The 16,688-nt window shown below is 48.2% G+C and overlaps 2 protein-coding genes across 5 annotated transcripts in view; one reads left to right on the top strand and one right to left on the bottom strand.

Moving 5' to 3' along the window:
* The window catches only part of HNRNPAB (heterogeneous nuclear ribonucleoprotein A/B), a 37,856-nt gene extending 26,037 nt beyond the window's left edge, over positions 1-11,819 (bottom strand). Inside the window, exon 1 of one of the 3 annotated variants that reach the window (XM_007524322.3) lies at positions 11,684-11,819. The gene's annotated coding sequence lies outside the window, so the exon portion shown is untranslated. Of the gene's footprint in view, positions 1-3,799; positions 3,817-11,290; positions 11,437-11,683 lie in introns of those variants that run through there. The other 2 variants (XM_060197267.1, XM_060197268.1) reach the window with 2 other exon arrangements.
* A 166-nt stretch (positions 11,820-11,985) lies between these two features.
* Positions 11,986-16,403, top strand: NHP2 (NHP2 ribonucleoprotein). 2 transcript variants are annotated; one of them, XM_060197270.1, is made up of 4 exons: positions 11,986-12,254; positions 12,493-12,562; positions 15,014-15,119; positions 15,979-16,403. In XM_060197270.1, the coding sequence occupies exons 1-4, from the start codon at positions 12,101-12,103 to the stop codon at positions 16,051-16,053; spliced, it is 405 nt and encodes a 134-aa protein (XP_060053253.1). In that variant the 5' UTR covers positions 11,986-12,100; the 3' UTR covers positions 16,054-16,403. The 2 variants fall into 2 exon arrangements, with proteins under 2 accessions (XP_060053253.1, XP_007524387.2); XM_007524325.3 differs by having other exon boundaries at positions 11,993-12,254; positions 16,028-16,403.
* Positions 16,404-16,688: the final 285 nt, after the last annotated feature.

The following is a 16,688-nucleotide window of genomic DNA, read 5'->3' as shown; positions in this document are numbered from 1 at the left end:
ATGCTTTACATTGGGTTCTAGTTCTCCCCCGCCAAGAGAATTAGATCAGGCCTGCTAATTTCGCGGGCCCGCTTGGCCCCACCCCAAGGAAACCTGCCAGAGTTCCAGAGTTGCAGAGGAAGAGAGAGAGGGTTCCTGGGTTCCGGAGTAAGAGAGAGTGCTTGTGCCGCCACAAAGAGACAGCAGAGTTCTGTTTGGTGATTAGTTTGTCTTAGTTTATGAATCGTTGTTCCTGAATAAAGAAATACAGCTTCCCTGCCCAGCCGTTGTCTCCACGTCTCTGTTACCCACCCGTGAACCTAGCCCGCCCAGCTAGAGCCTACGAATTTTAACAACAGGTGGGGAGCCGGGGGCTCAAACTGGGATCCTTACAGCCAGTCCTTGTGCTTCGCGCCATGTGCGCTTAACCCGCTGCACTACCACCCCAACTCCCTAAATTTTTTTTAAAAGATCGAAGCACTGCCCCTGCACCCAGGCCATTTGAGCCCCAGGGAAAGCCAGGCACTGAGACTGTGTGGTCAAACTGCTTGAGCCACAAAGAGCCACAGTGTCGCCAGGCTGTGGCCTGAGGGCTGGCAGGGAGGCAAGAGGGGAAGTCTTAAAGGATGTGAGTGGCCAAGCCCCTCACAGATATGAGCCCCTCGAAGACACACAGGGTGAGTGGTGAGCTGGAAGGCTGGGTGGACCTGCTGTGGCCAGCTCACCCTTCTCCAGGGGAAACCACTGCCTCACTTCCTGCTACACCCACCTCCACCGACCGACCACCTCCTAGGGAAGCAGGCCCAGGCAGAGTGCACCTCACAATGCAAGAGGACCCGGGTTCAAGTTCCTAGTCCCCACTTGCAGTAGGTGGAGCAGTGCTGCAAGTATATCTCTTTCTCGCTCCCTATTTCTGTCTCTCTAAGAAAAAAAGACGGCTGGGGGGGACAGTATAATGGTAAGAGATTTTCATGCCTGAGGATCTAAGGGCACAGGTTCAATCCCTAGCAACACCATAAACCAGAGCTGAGCAGTGCTCTGGTTTCTCTCTCTCACTGAAATAAAATATTTTTCAAGTATTTTATTTATTTTGGATAAAGACAGAAATTGAGAGGGGGAAGATAGAGCGGGAGAGAAAGACCACCACCAGCAGTCAGGCTTCACCTCTTGAGAGGCTACCCCCTGCAGGTAAGATAAAATACTAAAAGAAGGTGGGTGGGAATAGATAGCATACCAGTTATAATCCCCACCACCAACAGAGGTGAGCAGTGCTCTGGAGAGAAAAAAAAAGAGAGAAAAAAAAAAAGGAAGGGGGTGGGGAGAAAAACCAGGAAAAGGAACTACTGATAAAAATTTAGTTCTCCGGAAGTTGGGCGGTAGTGCAGTGGGTTAAGCGCAAGTGGTCTGGCTGTAAGGATCCTGCTTCGAGCCCCCCACTCCCCACCTGCAGGGGAGTCACTTCACAGGCAGTGAAGCAGGTCTGCAGGTGTCTATCTTTCATCTTTCTCTTCCCCTCTGTCGTCCCCTCCTTTCTCCATTTCTCTCTGTCCTATCCAACAATGACATCAATAGTAACTACAACAATAAAACAAGGACGACAAAAGGGAATAAATAAATAAATATTTTAAAATTTTAATTTAGTTATCCTTCTTTTTCTTTCCTATTTTTGCCACCAGGATTATTGCTGGGGCTCAGGGCTGGCACTGAGTCCACCACTCCTAGATCCACAGCCCTGCTTTACCACTCATGAAGCTTCCCCCTGCATATTCAAGGGCTTGAATCTGGGCCTTTGAGCACTGTAGTGTGTGCAGTTAGCCAGGTGCACCACCACCCAGCTCCAACTTTTTTTTTTCTTTCCATTTTATTTGACAGGACAGAAAGAAATTAAAGAGGGAGGAGGAGCTACAGAGAAAGACAGCCACCCGCAGACCTGCTTCACTACTCATGAAGCACTCAACCAGGATGTGCCACCACCCAACCCCACTAAAAAAAGATGAAGGAAAAGGAAGAGGAGGGGTGGAGGGGGAGAAGGAAGAAGGAAGAAAAAGGTTAGAAAAAAAAATATTGCTCACCAGGAGAAGTGGAATTGCATGCAGGCACTGGGCCCAGTGATCAACCTGGTAGCAAAAGTTAATTAATTAATTAATTTTAAAAACCAGCGGCGGCTCATGGCACAACTAGTTAAGTGCACATGTTACCACATACAAGGACACAAGTTCAAGCCCCTGGTCCTCACCTGCAAGGGGCAAGCTTTGTTGGTGAAGCTGGGCTGCAGGTGTCTGTCTCTTTTTCCCACTCTCTCTCTCCTCCTTCTCAATTTCTGTCTGTCCTATCAAGTAAAGCTTTTTAACTTAAGTTTGAAAGATATTTTTAAAAATCAAGTCCAGGGTCGGGAGGTAGCTCACCTGGAAGAAAGTACACCTTACAACGAGGAAAGTGCACCTTACCACGGTTGAGCCCCAGGCCCCCATAGTCCTGCAGGAAGCTTGAGTGCTGTGGTTTTTTTCCCCTTTCTCTCTTTGTAAAACAGAGACAGAAGCAGAGAGTGAAAGAGGTCAAGTCTAAATGCCATCTGACCCGAGAGGAAAGCCAATGATAGCAGGAGGAGAGCTTGGCTTTCAAGCATCTGTGACAGGAAACAAAGCCCAGGAGGTGGGGCAGTGTTTGTGTCCCCCTCCCAGGTCCCTAAGTGGCCATCCAGGACATCCTATCTTCACACAAGGCAGGAGGTGCAAGAAATTCCCAGGGACCCTGTCATGACCTGGTCACCCCAGGGTGAGACCATCACTTGGCGAGGGGGCGGGGGGCAGGCTGGTACTTCAGCAGAGGAGTTTGTGGGGGACAAAAGCAGTGAATCCTCGGTGCCAGGCCTCTCTGCGCCATGTCCTCGTCACTCCCGGGAGTGGACAAGGACGCGGGGAGATAAGAGGCTGAGGTTCTCCTCCTCCCAGCCCAGCAGTGAATCAAAGGACACAGAAGCCTTTCTCCTCAGAGACTGGAGCCAGCAAGGCCCGGCCAACTCCCGGTACCCCCTCCCCACACGCCCACAGCAGAGGGGAAGGGGAGCACAGCTCTAGGGGTCCTCTGTTCCCAGAGAACCCCCCCCCCACTCCTCAGGGCAGAGGAAAGTAGACGATGCAGAAAGGAAGGGTTCTTTGGTGAGGCTGCATCCTATTTCATTCCTACATTCTGCCAGCAAACTGGCCAAACCGCCTCTCCAACCAGGACCAAGGTCTCCACTTCCCAGGGACAGTTCACTGTCACTCTGCCTCTCTCCACACTCTCTCAACAGCACAACTGCTCAGCACCCACCTCTTGCTTCTTGCTACCCACCTGCTTGTCACACAGGCACGGCTGCCACCTACCCCACCCCCTGCCAAAAAAAAAAAAAATTAAAAAGTCATCTGAACAGGGAGTTGGGCGGTAGCGCAGTGGATTAAGCGCAAGTGGCTCAAAGAGCAAGGACCAGCATAAGGATCCCGGTTTGAGCCCCCGGCTCCCCACCTGCGGGGGGGTCACTTCAGAGGCAGTGAAGCAGGTCTGCAGGTGTCTTCTCTCCATTTCTCTCTGTCCTATCCAACAATGACAACATCAATAACAATAATAACTACAACAACAAAAAACAAGGGCAACAAAAGGGAAAATAAATTAATAAATATTAAACAAATTCTTTAAAAAATAAGTCATCTGAACAGTCCAGCTGCACGCAGCCTCCAGCCCAGTCCTGCAGAGCCTCCTGGGGCCCTACCCACTGCCCTCCCACCAGCTCCACCAGGAAACCACCGTCTCCCCAAGGGGCCCACACCCCACTCCCACTCACCCCCACAACACAAATACAGTGGCCCTTCTACTCCGCAGTACCCAGCCTCCTCCTCAAATAGCCCTGGGTAGCAGAAATACAGGACAGGCAAGCCACAACTGCAAACACATGTGTTACATCAGTTTCTTCTAAAGGTTTATTTGTTAATGAGAGAAAACGAGAACCTCACACTTGATCCTCCCAGGCCACAACTTCACCCTTTCTAACAGCTATATAAAAAACTTTTAGACAATCAGTGACAAAAAAAAAGACACCCAAAGAAAAAGGTGAAATTAATCTTTTTTTTTCTTTTCCCCTCCAGGGTTATCACTGGGGCTCGGTGCCTGCACTAGGAATCTACTGCTCCTGGGAGCTATTTTTTCCCTTTTATTGCCCTTGTTGTTGTTGAATAGGACAGAGAGAAATCGAGAGAGATGGGGGGGTGGGGAGAGATAAAGATAGACACCTACAGATCTGCCTCACCACTTGTGAAGCCACCCCCCTGCAGGTTGGGAGCTGGGGGCTCGAACCGGGATCCTTGCACCGGTCCTTGAGCTTCCCACCATGTGCGCTTAACCCACTGTGCTACCACCCAGCCCCCGTGAAATTAATCTTAATGAAGGTAGCTCAGCAGGTCGCACCCTCTCTCATTAAAAGAATAAGTAAACAAGCAAACAAAGATCTGGCAAGATAGCTCACTGGGGAGGTGCTTGCTTCAACCATTAGTGAGGCCCAGGTTGGAGCCCAGCACCCACCACACTGGGGAGGCCAGTGCTGTGGTGTCTCCCCCCCACCTACTTCCTGAGTTCACACTTTGCAGGTGGAGTAAGCCCCCCAGCCACAACATGGGAGCACCATGCAAAGGGGAAGCTTCTTGAGTGGTGAAGCAGTGCTGTGGTGTCTCTCTTCCTCCTCTGCCTCCCCCTCCATCTTTCACACTCTATATAGAAAAAAAAAGTTTGTAGGGAGTGGTGGAATCCAGCAGTTATGAAGTCCCAGTGAAACCTTGGTGGCAAAGAAAAAACTAAATAAATCCTTAAAGATATATAAGGGGTTTCCAACGCTGGGTGACGGCACACCAGGTAGAGCACACACAGGACCTGGGTTAAAGACCCTGGTCTATACTTTATTGACCAGTGAAAAGCGTCACAGGTGTCTGTCTCTCTATCTTTCTCTCTCCCTCTCACCATCAACATCGATTTGTGTCCTATCAAAAAAAAAAAAAAATCAGGAGGAGCAGTGGACTCGTCGTCCATGCAGACACTGAGCCCCAGTGACTACCCTGGGGGCAATAACCTCTGCATGACTGATGACACAGCTCAGCTGAGAAGGTACCTGCTTTGCTATGCACTTAATCCAGGTTCAAGCCCTGTCCCCAAGGCACTGAAGTGGGGGGTGTCTCCCTCTTTCTACCTTTCCCTCTCTATCTGGAAAAGTCAGCCTAGGGTGCGAAAGACCAAGCGACAACCAAAAAATTAATAATAAACACATAGAGAGAGGCAGTCACAGTGTTTCTCTGGGTCACTGAAATTATGCATTTTACACTTGTTCACAGTAGATACTTCTCAGGAGCTTAGTTACGACCAACAGACCTAGGCCGGGGTGGCCCAATGTGGCCTGCTGCCTGACTCTGGGTGACCCTGGAGCAAGGGATAACTCATCAGCATTTTGGTGGTTTAAAAAAAAAAAAAAAAAAGGGGGGTTAGGCGGTGGAGACTCAGTTGAGTGCACACTACTGTGCAAAAGGACCTGGGTTCAAGCCCCCAGTCCCCACCTGCAGAGAGGACATTTCAATGATGAAACAATGTCATAGGTGTCTCTCTTTCACCCTATGTCTCCTTCCCCTTTCAATTCCTCTCTGTTCTATCAAAAATAAATGATTTTTTTTTAGGTTGGGGCTGGGTTCAAGCCCCCAGTCTCCATCTGAAAAGGGAAAACTTCCCATGTGGAAAAGCAGTGCTGTAGGTGCCTGTTGCCCTCCCCATCTTCCCCTTCCTTCTCAATTTCCCTCTGAATCTATCCACTAAATTAAAAATAATTAAAAAAAAAAAAAAAAAAAAGTCAGGCGGGGTATAGCTCAGCTGCAGAGCATGGGAGTTCAACACTTGAAGGTGACCAGGCCTGAGGTTCCCCATTCAATCTCTGGCACCACATGTACCAGAAAGGGGCTCCAGTTTCTCTGTCATATGAAACTTTAAAAATATATATTCTGTTTATTTTTATATAAAGATGGATAAAAATGGAATGCACATATTTTACCATGAGTTAATGCCTGTGTCCGAGCCCCCAGCTGCCACACGTGAGGCCCACGCAAAGGGAAAGTTTCATGAGTACTGAAGTGGTGACTCTTCTCTCCCTGTGTTTCTCTTCCCCTCTCTCTCACCCTCTTACATAAAAATAAAACAAACAAAAAAATTTTAAAGTGTTATGTGGGTGGGTGGGGGAGGAATTCTAGTGGCAAAAAGAAAAGATATGAGTTATAAGTGCTAGGAATTTTTCCTGGATAGACTCAAGTACCAAAAATACTACACAATATTCATTGCAGACTCATCTGAAAGAAGAAAAACACTAAAAGCAAATTGAAACCCATCAGATGAGCTGGTTAACTATGAAAAGTCATACAACGTGATACATACAGGGCATTATAGAGTAGGATGTCAGGAGACTAGGCAGGGGCACACCACCATTACCTAATGTGCAAAAACCAGAGTCCCAGCCCTTGCTCCCCACTGGCAGGGGGGAAGCTGCACGAGCTGTGAAGCAGGGCTGCAGGTAGCTCTTCTCTCTCCCTGTATCTCCCCCTCCCTTTCATGCCTGTAAGCCTGGCACAGTGGATAAAGCACTGGACTCTCAAACATGAGGTCCTAAATTGAATCCTTGGCATTGCATGAACCAGAGAGTGATGCTCTGGGTCTCTCCCTTTCTCTGCTCCTAAACCCTCTCTCATAAATAAGTATAATATAAAATTTTAATGAACCTAATTTCCAGATACATATAGATATATTTTTTAAGATTTTTTTTGTTTTTTAAATATTTTTATTTATTATTAGAGACAAAAAAGTTGAGGGGGGAGTCAGGCAGTAGCACAGCGGGTTAAACGCACATGGAGCAAAGCGCAAGGACTGGTGTAAGGATCCCGGTTCTAGCCCCCAGCTCCCCACCTGCAGGGGAGTCACTTCACAGGCGGTGAAGCAGGTCTGCAGGTGTCTATCTTTCTCTCCCCCACTGTCTTCCCCTCCTCTCTCCATTTCTTTCTGTCCTATCCAACAACAACCACATCAATAACAACAATAAAACAAGGGCAACAAAAGGGAATGAATAAATAAATAAATATTTTTTTTAAAAAAACTGAGAGGGGAGGGCAAGATGGAGAGGGAAAAGGACAGATACCTGCAGCCCTACTTCACCACTAGTGAAGCTTTCTCTCTACAGGTGGGGACCAGGGGCTTGAACCCAGGTCCTTACACACTGTAACATGTGTACTTAACCAGGTGCACCACCCCCTGGCCCCTATATCCTTTTTTTTTTTTTTTTTTTTAACCAGAACACTGCTCAGCTCTGGCTTATGGTGGTATGGGGGATTGAACCTGGGACTTGAGAGCCTCAGGCATGAAAGTCTCTTTGCATAAGCATTATGCTATACCCCCACCCTATATACTTTTTTTTTATTTATTTCTTTATTGGGGAATTAATGTTTTACATTCAACAGTAAATACAATAGTTTGTACATGCATAACATTCCCCAGTTTCCCATTTAACAATACAACCCCCACTATGTCATTTATCATCCTTCATGGACCTGTATTCTCCCCACCCACCCACACCCACCCCAGAGTCTTTTACTTGGGTGCAATACGCCAATTCCATTTCAAGTTCTACTTGTGTTTTCTTTTCTGATCTTGTTTTCAACTTCTGCCTGAGAGTGAGATTATCCCATATTCATCCTTCTGTTTCTGACTTATTTCACTCAACATGATTTTTTCAAGGTCCATCCAAGATCAGCTGAAAATGGTGAAGTCACCATTTATTACAGCTGAGTAGTATTCCATTGTGTATATATACCACAACTTGGCTCAGCCACTCATCTGTTGTTGGACACCTGGGTTGCTTCCAGGTTTTGGCTATTACAAATTGTGCTGCCAAAAACATATGTGTACACAGATCTTTTTGGATGTATGTGTTGGGTTCCTTAGGATCTATCCCCAGAAGAGGAATTGCAGGGTCATAGGGTAGGTCCATTTCTAGCCTTCTGAGAGTTCTCCAGACTGTTCTCCACAGAGGTTGGACCAATTGACATTCCCACCAGCAGTGCAGGAGGGTTCCTTTGACCCCACACCCTCTCCAGCATTTGCTGCTGTTACCTTTTCTGATGTATGACATTCTCACAGGAGTGAAGTGATATCTCATTGTTGTCTTGATTTGCATTTCTCTGACAATCAGAGACTTGGAGCATTTTTTCATGTGTTTCTCGGCCTTTTGGATCTCTTCTGTGGTGAATATTCTGTCCATGTCCTCCCCCCATTTTTGGATGGGGTTATTTGTTGTCTTGTTGTTGAGTCTGGCAAGCTCTTTATATATGTTGGTTATTAAACTCTTATCTGATGTATGGCATGTAAAGATCTTCTCCCATTCTGTGAGGGGTCTCTTGGTTTGGGTAGTGGTTTCTTTTGCTGTGAAGAAGCTTTTTAATTTGATGTAGTCCCATAGGTTTATACTTGCCTTAGTCTTCTTTGTAATTGGATTCGTTTCATTGAAAATGTCTTTAAAATGTATGCAGAGAATAGTTCTGCCAATATTTTCCTCTAAGTATCTGATAGTTTGTGGTCTAACATCCAAGTCCTTGATCCACTTGGAATTTACTTTTGTATTCGGTGAAATACAGTGATTCAGTTTCATTCTTCTGCATGTTTCAACCCATTGTTTCCAACACCATTTGTTGAAGAGACTCTGCTTTCCCCATTGAATAGTCTGGGCCCCTTTGTCAAAAATTAGATGACCATAGGTGTGGGGCCTCATTTCTGGGCTCTCAATTCTATTCCACTGGTCAGTGTGTCTATTCAGTGTGTCTATTCATGTTCCAGTACCAAGCAGTTTTGATGACAGCGGCCCTATAATATAGTTTGAGATCTGGGAGTGTGATGCCTCTGGTTCTGTTCTTTTTTCTCAAGATTGTTTTGGCAATTCTAGGTCTTTTCTGGTTCCAGATAAACATTTGTAGCATTTTTTCTATTCTCCTAAAAAATGTGCTTGGGATCTTGATGGGGATAGCATTGAATTTGTAGATGGCTCTGGGTAATGCATTCATTTTGATGATGTTAATTCTTCCAACCCATGAACATGGAATATCTTTCCACTTCTTTGTGTCTTTTTCAATTTCTTTGAGTAGTGACTCATAATTTTCAGTATACAAGTCTTTCACTTCCTTGGTTAGATTTACTCCTAGATATTTTATTGTTTTTGTTGCTATAGTAAAAGGAATTGACTTCTGGATTTCAATTTCTTCTAACTTATGGTGATATGGGGGATTGAATTTGGGACTTGAGAGCCTCAGGCATGAAAGTCTCTTTGCATAAGCATTATGCTATACCCCCACCCTATATACTTTTTTTTTTTTTAACCAAAGCACTGCTCAGCTCTGGCTTATGGCAATGCTGGGAATTGAACCTGAGACCATAGTGTTTTGTATAACCACTATGCTATCTCCCCACCCCATGAGTTTAAATTTCAAAAGCAAAATCTCGACCCACCTTATAGTTGTGGAAATAACTCAGAGTCCACAGGCAGAGCCACTACTCCAGCCTGACATAGTGTTTGTGGAAATAACTCAACTGGTAAAGCACTGGACTTGTATGCCTGAGACTCTTGGTTTAATCCCTGGCACCACGTGTACTGGAGTGATGCTCTGGCTTCTCTCTCTCTGACTCTTACCCTCTGTCTCATATGGAAGTCTGTTATATGGGGCAGAGGGTAGATAGCATAATGGTTATGCAAACAGACTCTCCTGCCTGAAGCTCCAAAGTTCCAGGTTCAATCGCTTGCACCACCATAAGCCAGAGCTAACCAGTGCTCTGGTAAAAAAATAAATAAATCTTGCTTGTTAAAAAAGAAATAAATTTTAAAAACCTGTTTTATGCATAACTAAATCTTGATTCTCACCTGAAGGGGGAAACTTCATAACTGGTGAAGCAGTGCTGCAGGTATCTCTGTCTCTCCTTATCTGTCTCTCCCCCACCCCCTCTCAATTTCTGTCATTATCCAATAATAAGTTAACTAATTAATTAATTTTTTTTAAATCTTGTAGAGGAAGAAGAGGAAAAAGATGATGCTGGAATAGGGGCCCTTCTTTCAGGCCAGCAAGATAGCTCACTTGGATAGTGCTCTGCTTTGCCATGCAGCGATCTAGTTGGGAGCCTGGTCTCCACATCCTGGGTGAAGCTTCAGCATGGGGGGGGGGGGCACGGGTAGGGAAGGAAGGAGGGAAGGAGGGAAGGAGGGAGGGAGAGTGAGTGTGTGTCTACATACAGACACAGCTAAATACACCAATATAAAATAACGTCCTAGTGATGATTCCGCCCACTAAAAAAAAAAATGGAAGCAGCCTGAAAGAATGTCACCCTGACTCTGCCGAGCTCAGTACCTTATGTGGTAAGCCGTGTCCCAAGCAGTGGACACATCCCTCTGACATAAACCACCTTTGTGTGAGCTGGACCCAGGATACACCTTCCTGAACCTCAGCAAGAATGATGAAAATGATCAAGGTAGAATTGTGAGCACTGGTAAGGAAGTGCCTGTAATGAGCTTAGCACAGAAATGTTGTTTTTAATATATATATTTTTAATTTTTCCATGCAGGAGCTTGGTGCCAGCAATACAATCCACCATTCCGGGCCGTTATATTTTCCTTTTTTTTTTTTTTTCTAGTCTATTTGACAGGACAGAAAGAAATTGAAAGGGTGGTCCGGGAGGTGGCTCAAGGAATAAAGCACTGAACTATCAAGCCTCATGAGGTCCTGAGTGCAATCCCCAGCGGCACATGGCCAGAGTGATGTCTGGTTCTCTCTCTCCTCCCATCACTCTTCATGAATAAATAAAATCTTGGAGGACCTAGTGGGGGCTGTATTGTCATGTGGAAATGTTATACACGTACAGATTATCATATTTTACTGTCGACTGTAAACCAATAATCCCCCAATAAATAAAAAAGTATAAAAAAATAAACAAAATCTTTAAAAATAAAAAAGAAGGGCTGGGGAGGCAGCATAACAGTTATGCAAACAGACTTTCAAGCCTGAGGCTCCAAGGTTCCCGGTTCGATTCCCAGCCCCACCAGATGCCATAGCTGAGCAGTGCTCTGGTCTTTCACTATATCGCTCTCTCTCAGCAAAATATATTTTAAAAAATAAAGAAATAGATTGAGAGGGGAGTGGGGTGTAGAGGGAGAAACAGCTGAAGGCCTGCTTCACCGCTTGTGCAGCGTTAAAGTTTTTGGTTTTTAATATGTATTTTATTTTACCAGAGCACCGCTTGGTTCTGCCTTCTGACGGCGGCGGGTTTTGAACGCGGGACCTCTGAGCCTCAGGCTCGGTTCGCTGCAAAACCACCGTGCTGCCTCCCGGCCCGCGATGGGGCCCGGCGATGTGGCGTCTCTCTTCCAGACCGCGGTGGCCCGCGCGTCACCACAGGCGACGTCAGACCCTCGCGTCAGACCCTGGGGTCAGGGGTCAAGCCTGCCCTGCGCCCCCACTAGCAGGAGGGCCCGCTCGGGCTCCCCACGACCCCAAAGCCCATGCGACGCATGAACTGCGGGGAGAAGCCGGGGGCTGCGGACTCAGACCCGCGGGTGCGTCAGGGATCAGGGATCTCTGCGCGCGGCCGTGGGAGCAAACGCCCCTCGGTTCCGATTTACCTTCACCTCCGCCCTCGGACGCACTCCCGGGACGGGTTCTCGGTGGCCTGCAGCCTCCCGGAGCCGATTTCCCGGTCTTCCTCTCGGGCCGCAGACCCCCGCCCGGTCCCCTACAGCGGGGTCACGACCCCACAGGCGCGGCGTCCGCCGGGGCCACAGTCCCAGCTCACGCCTCCTGCACCCGAGCCCGCCCCGCCCCTCGGACCCCGCCTCCTCGCGCGCGGCCTCGTCGTACGTCGCGACCCCGCCCCTTACGTAGTTAGCGCTCAGCGCTACCGATTGGCTAAGTCAGAGTCCTCGCTTTCCAAGTGGCTGCTGGGTTTGGCCGGTTTCCGAGTGCGACGACCCGGAAGCGATTCCCCAAGCGCGGGCCTCGTGGGATCATCTCTTAGAGATTCGGTTGCTGCGGCCGAGCTGATGACCAAGAGCAAGGCGGAGCCCGACGGGCGGGAGGCAGAGGCGAGCGGTGGGGAGCGCTCGTACCAGGAGCTGCTGGTGAACCTGAACCCCATCGCGCAGCCCCTGGCCTCCCGCCGCCTCACGCGGAAGCTCTACAAATGCATCAAGAAAGGTGGGCGGCGAGTAGCTCGGCGGGGTGCGGCGGGGCGGGGGGCGCCTCTGCTGGGCGGCGCGGCCCCCCCCCCCCCCGGTCCCGCTTGACCGCACGGGAGCTCTGCAGCTCTGGGAAGATCCGGCACTGTGGTCTCTGAAAAAGTCGCCCTGGAGCGGTGAAACCCCAGCGACGACCAAAAAATGGGGGTGGAGGAGAGGGTCGGGTCGGTCCCCCACTAACGCCTGTGTCTTTGCAGCCTTGAAACAGAAGCAGCTTCGGCGCGGGGTGAAGGAGGTTCAGAAATTTATAAACAAGGGCGAGAAAGGGTAAGTGCTCTGACAGCAGAAGAGACTCGGTATTGAACTTCCAGTAGTGACACGGGCTCACGGAGGAAACGAAATCTGACCAATCCACCGAGTTAGACTCTGGCTCCTTTCACACACTCACAGCCCACGCTGTCTCTCAGGTATCCACTCTTTAAGAGTTTGCCTTTTTCAAAATTAGCTTTATTGGATAGATACAGCCAGAAATCAAAAGGGAAGGGGTTGATAGGGAGACAGACACCTGCAACCCTGCTTCACTGCTCATGAAGCTTTCCCCCCTGCAGGTAGGGATCAGGGGGCTTGAACCCAGGTCCTTGCGCACTGTAACGTGTGCTCAGCCATGTATGCCACCACCCGGCCCCAAAATTAAAAGTTTTGATGGATAATTTGTGCTGCAAAAGTAGATTGCAACAAGAATGACTTAATAACCTTTTTTTTTTTTTTTTAAATAAAAGCAAGTACTTAGGGAGAAAACCAGTGCATCACTCTAGGTCAAGGTCACACTTGGAGGCCTGGCAATCTAGCCACTTCCTAGGACACCACCCTACATCTTTACTGACATTTATCATAATCTTAAACTTGATTTTTTCCCCCCCTAAAATTTGCCTACTCAGATAAGGCAAAGTCTGAGATTAAGATAAGAGCTAGAAGTGTATTGCTGGGTGGGGGCGACACATAGGTGTAAGAAGCTGAGTTTTTCTACTCAGAATTTGGGGGCCATTTAGGGATAAAGCCAGGGAGTGGATATTTATTGTTTATACCTTAAGGTTTTTCTAGCAACTTGGGATCAGACTTGGGGACACTGAGGGACAAGAGACTTCTGTAGTCCAGCAGATGAGAGAGATTTTGATTGAGCTGATGGTAGAGATGGAAAGAACTAAAGTGGGAGGATCTGTAAGGACTTTCGAGGAGGTGTGGGGTTCTCACTGAGTAGAGCTCTGGCCACTCTGAGATAGTGGATGGGCTGGGCTTGTTTGGGAAAATCATATTTGGATTTAGACAAATTTTGGGAGTGCCTTTTAGACTTGTGCCCCTCTACCCAGAAGAACAGCCAGGTGGACACATGGATAGTTAAATTTAGAGCTTGGACAGAAAGGGTCAAGTTAAGAGGGAATAGACTTAGATGGCCCTCAGTGTCATGACCGTGGATGTAGACAGCCAAGCACTTTGAGGAACAATCATGTAAGGGGTCCTTTTGATGGGGAAGGGGGGTGTTGTTTGTGTGTTTGCTTGCCTAACTATTATCTAGAGACTGAGACAGAGAGAGTGAGAGACAGACTTCAGTGCAGTAGGGGGTCATGCTGGAACCTAGGTTGCATATGTGGCAAAGCAGCACTATCCAAGTGAGCTATTTTGTGGGCCCCTGCCAAGGGCCATTTGGATATTTAAAATATTCTAGGACCATATAAAACTCAAAAATGAGCACTTAATGTTGTTATTAAAAAAAATCTCTAGTTGCCTTGGCAGAGCCACACCAAATGACCACAGGCCTAATGCTCCCCATCCCTCCCTAGATCCTGGTCACCTTGTCGAGGATTATCCAGCAGGTCTTCACTGGTTCCCTGTCCCCCGTGAGGCTGAGCCCACACTTACTGTTTTCCCCATCCATGACCTGGATCCCAATAGCATCACAGATGCTCAGCAGCCAGCCTCTACATGTCTGGTACCATGATTCCCTCAGCTTTATGAACAGGAGAGAGGGAAAGAACTAGAGCCTCACTCTAGCATATGTGTCTAGCATATGTGATGTCAGAAGCTGAACTTGGAACCTCATGCTCACAAGTTTGGTGCCATACCCATCGTGCCACCTTCCAGGCCACCCAATTTTATTGTTTGTTTGTTTGTTTTTAACTTTTATTTGATAGAGAGTGAGAAATTGAGAGGGAAGGGGAGCTATGGAAAGACAACTGCAGACCTGCTTCGCCACTTGTGAAGCTTCCCCTTGTAGGTAGGAAGGAACAGGGGGCTTGAACCAGGGTCCTTGTGCACTATAACATGTGCCTGGTCCTCCAATTTTATTTTCTGTAGAACTGTACTGCTGAGCCGTCGCTCCACCCCACGAGTCTCTTAAGCTTTAAGTACTTCATTCACCAACAGCCCCTCTATGGGCTGCCTGATAGACATTATCATTCTGCTCTCTGCTCCACGACATCATCCTGACAATCCAAGGAGAGGTAGGCTCCTTGGTGCCCTTCCCATACCTCATCTGTCTCAGCACGGTATCACTTGTCACTCTTGGCATCTCCTTTCTACCAAGAAACAGACACAACCTCCCCCAGAGAAATGTACTCGCCAAACACAAGTCTACGTGTGCATGCGCAGGTTGGGGGATCCTCGTTTACGACTGGATGCCCCAATAGGGGCTACCTTACCCATCTCTGTACCCCAGAGGTGTCACTTAAAACTGAACGAGGGAATGAGTACATCAGAAATGACACTGGGTTTTCATTCTAGGATCACAGTTCTGGCAGGAGACACATTGCCCATTGAAGTATACTGCCATCTCCCGATTATGTGTGAGGACCAGAATGTGCCCTACGTCTACATCCCCTCTAAGACGGTAAGAAGCGTGTGCGTCCCCGTCTTAACTAGCACAGGGGCGGGGTATCATAGTGGGAAAGAGTGGGCTTTGATGTTGAAAGAGGCTACAGTGGGATTTTGGCTCCCTGCCGCTACAGTGGGATTTTGGCTCCCTGCCGCCTCCTCCTCGGGGGAGTGCATATAAGGCTCCGCTCTGTACTTCCGGTTCCATTTTGTAAAGTGGAAACCCCTCCTAGTTGTGAGCATAGTGTATGTGGATGTGCCTTGCCACCTAAGACGCTGTGCCTGTATTGGACCTGTCAAGTTCCACGGTGCTCAGTGGGGGTGTCTTAGGAGCCTGCAACTGTCTAGTTATCCTTACAAGGGGGCCAGGATTGGGGGGGGGCAGGAATTGGGGGGAGCAGGGACCTGGAGAGCTCAGGCTAGAGTCCTTTCAGTTAGCAGAGTGAAAGTATGCTGAGTTTGTGACCAATTTGAAATGTTTTGAAATGTGGTGCTGATCTGGGGAGACAGTATGATGCTTCATCTTTTTATTATTTTATTTGTTTTTAACCAGTGCACTGCTCACCTCTGGCTTATGGTGCTGTCAGGGATTGAACCTGAGACATTAGCTTCAAGCATGAAAGTCTTTTGCATGACTACTATGCAGGCTCTCTATCTGAAAAAGTCAGGCTAGAGCCATGAAGCTCCTGTGATGATCTAGGGTTTGGGGGTGTAGAAGGGTGGGTGGAGCAGCCCTGGGAATGGCACAGTGGGTAAAGCATTGTATTCTCAAATTAAAGGTCCCCGGCATCAGGTATGGGGTGGGGGGTAGTAGTAAATGTAATGCAGACCAAATAGCATGTGTCTGGATTAGGCTGTAGCTGCATGACATGCAGGCCGTGTCATCACTTTCCCCAGACCACCCTTCTTTGCCCTTCTTTGCAGGACCTGGGCATAGCGGCCGGCTCTAAGCGTCCTACCTGTGTGATAATGGTCAAGCCCCATGAGGAGTATCAGGAGGCCTATGATGAATGTCTGGAGGAAGTGCAAGCCCTGCCCTCACCCATTTGAAGGACCTGGGCACCTGTCCTGCCCTGGAAGCTGCTGGGCTGGTGGGCAGGCCCACTGGCCACCATCCCTGCTGGCCACACTCATAGTCTTACCCCGTCCCTGGAGGTTTGAACCCTTCAGGCAGCTCCCACAGCTATTTCGTGGAGGGAAAGCAAAGCTTGAATTCATCAGTGCTGTTTCCTGTTGAGCTTCAGAGGAGACAGATCCAACAATGTGGTGTGGGGGAAGTAAATGCTAAGACTGAAATGTGGTGAGTCTGTGGGTGTTTTTTTAAGCAGCAGCTGCTGGTGGAGCCAAGGAGCTGCTGGGCAGGAGTGGAAGCAGCCCTTTGTACTAGAGAACCCAAAGGCTTTAAGGTCACTGGGTGCTGATCCTTGGCCATCGAGAGCTGGTATGAGGCTCAAGCTAAAATTTGGCTGTCCACCAGAGTTAGAGCTGCAGGAGGATGCTGAGTCCAGGCCCCACTGCACGGAAACCTGTAGCCCATGTCGTGGACAGCCCATTCCTCCCTTACTTCCCCAGGAACCATCAGTGC

Source organism: Erinaceus europaeus, chromosome 9 (genome assembly GCF_950295315.1).
Source record: "Erinaceus europaeus chromosome 9, mEriEur2.1, whole genome shotgun sequence".
Classification (NCBI taxonomy): domain Eukaryota; kingdom Metazoa; phylum Chordata; class Mammalia; order Eulipotyphla; family Erinaceidae; genus Erinaceus; species Erinaceus europaeus.
The sequence above is the reverse complement of the archived record's forward strand: the minus strand, read 5'-3'. Positions and strand labels throughout refer to the sequence as shown.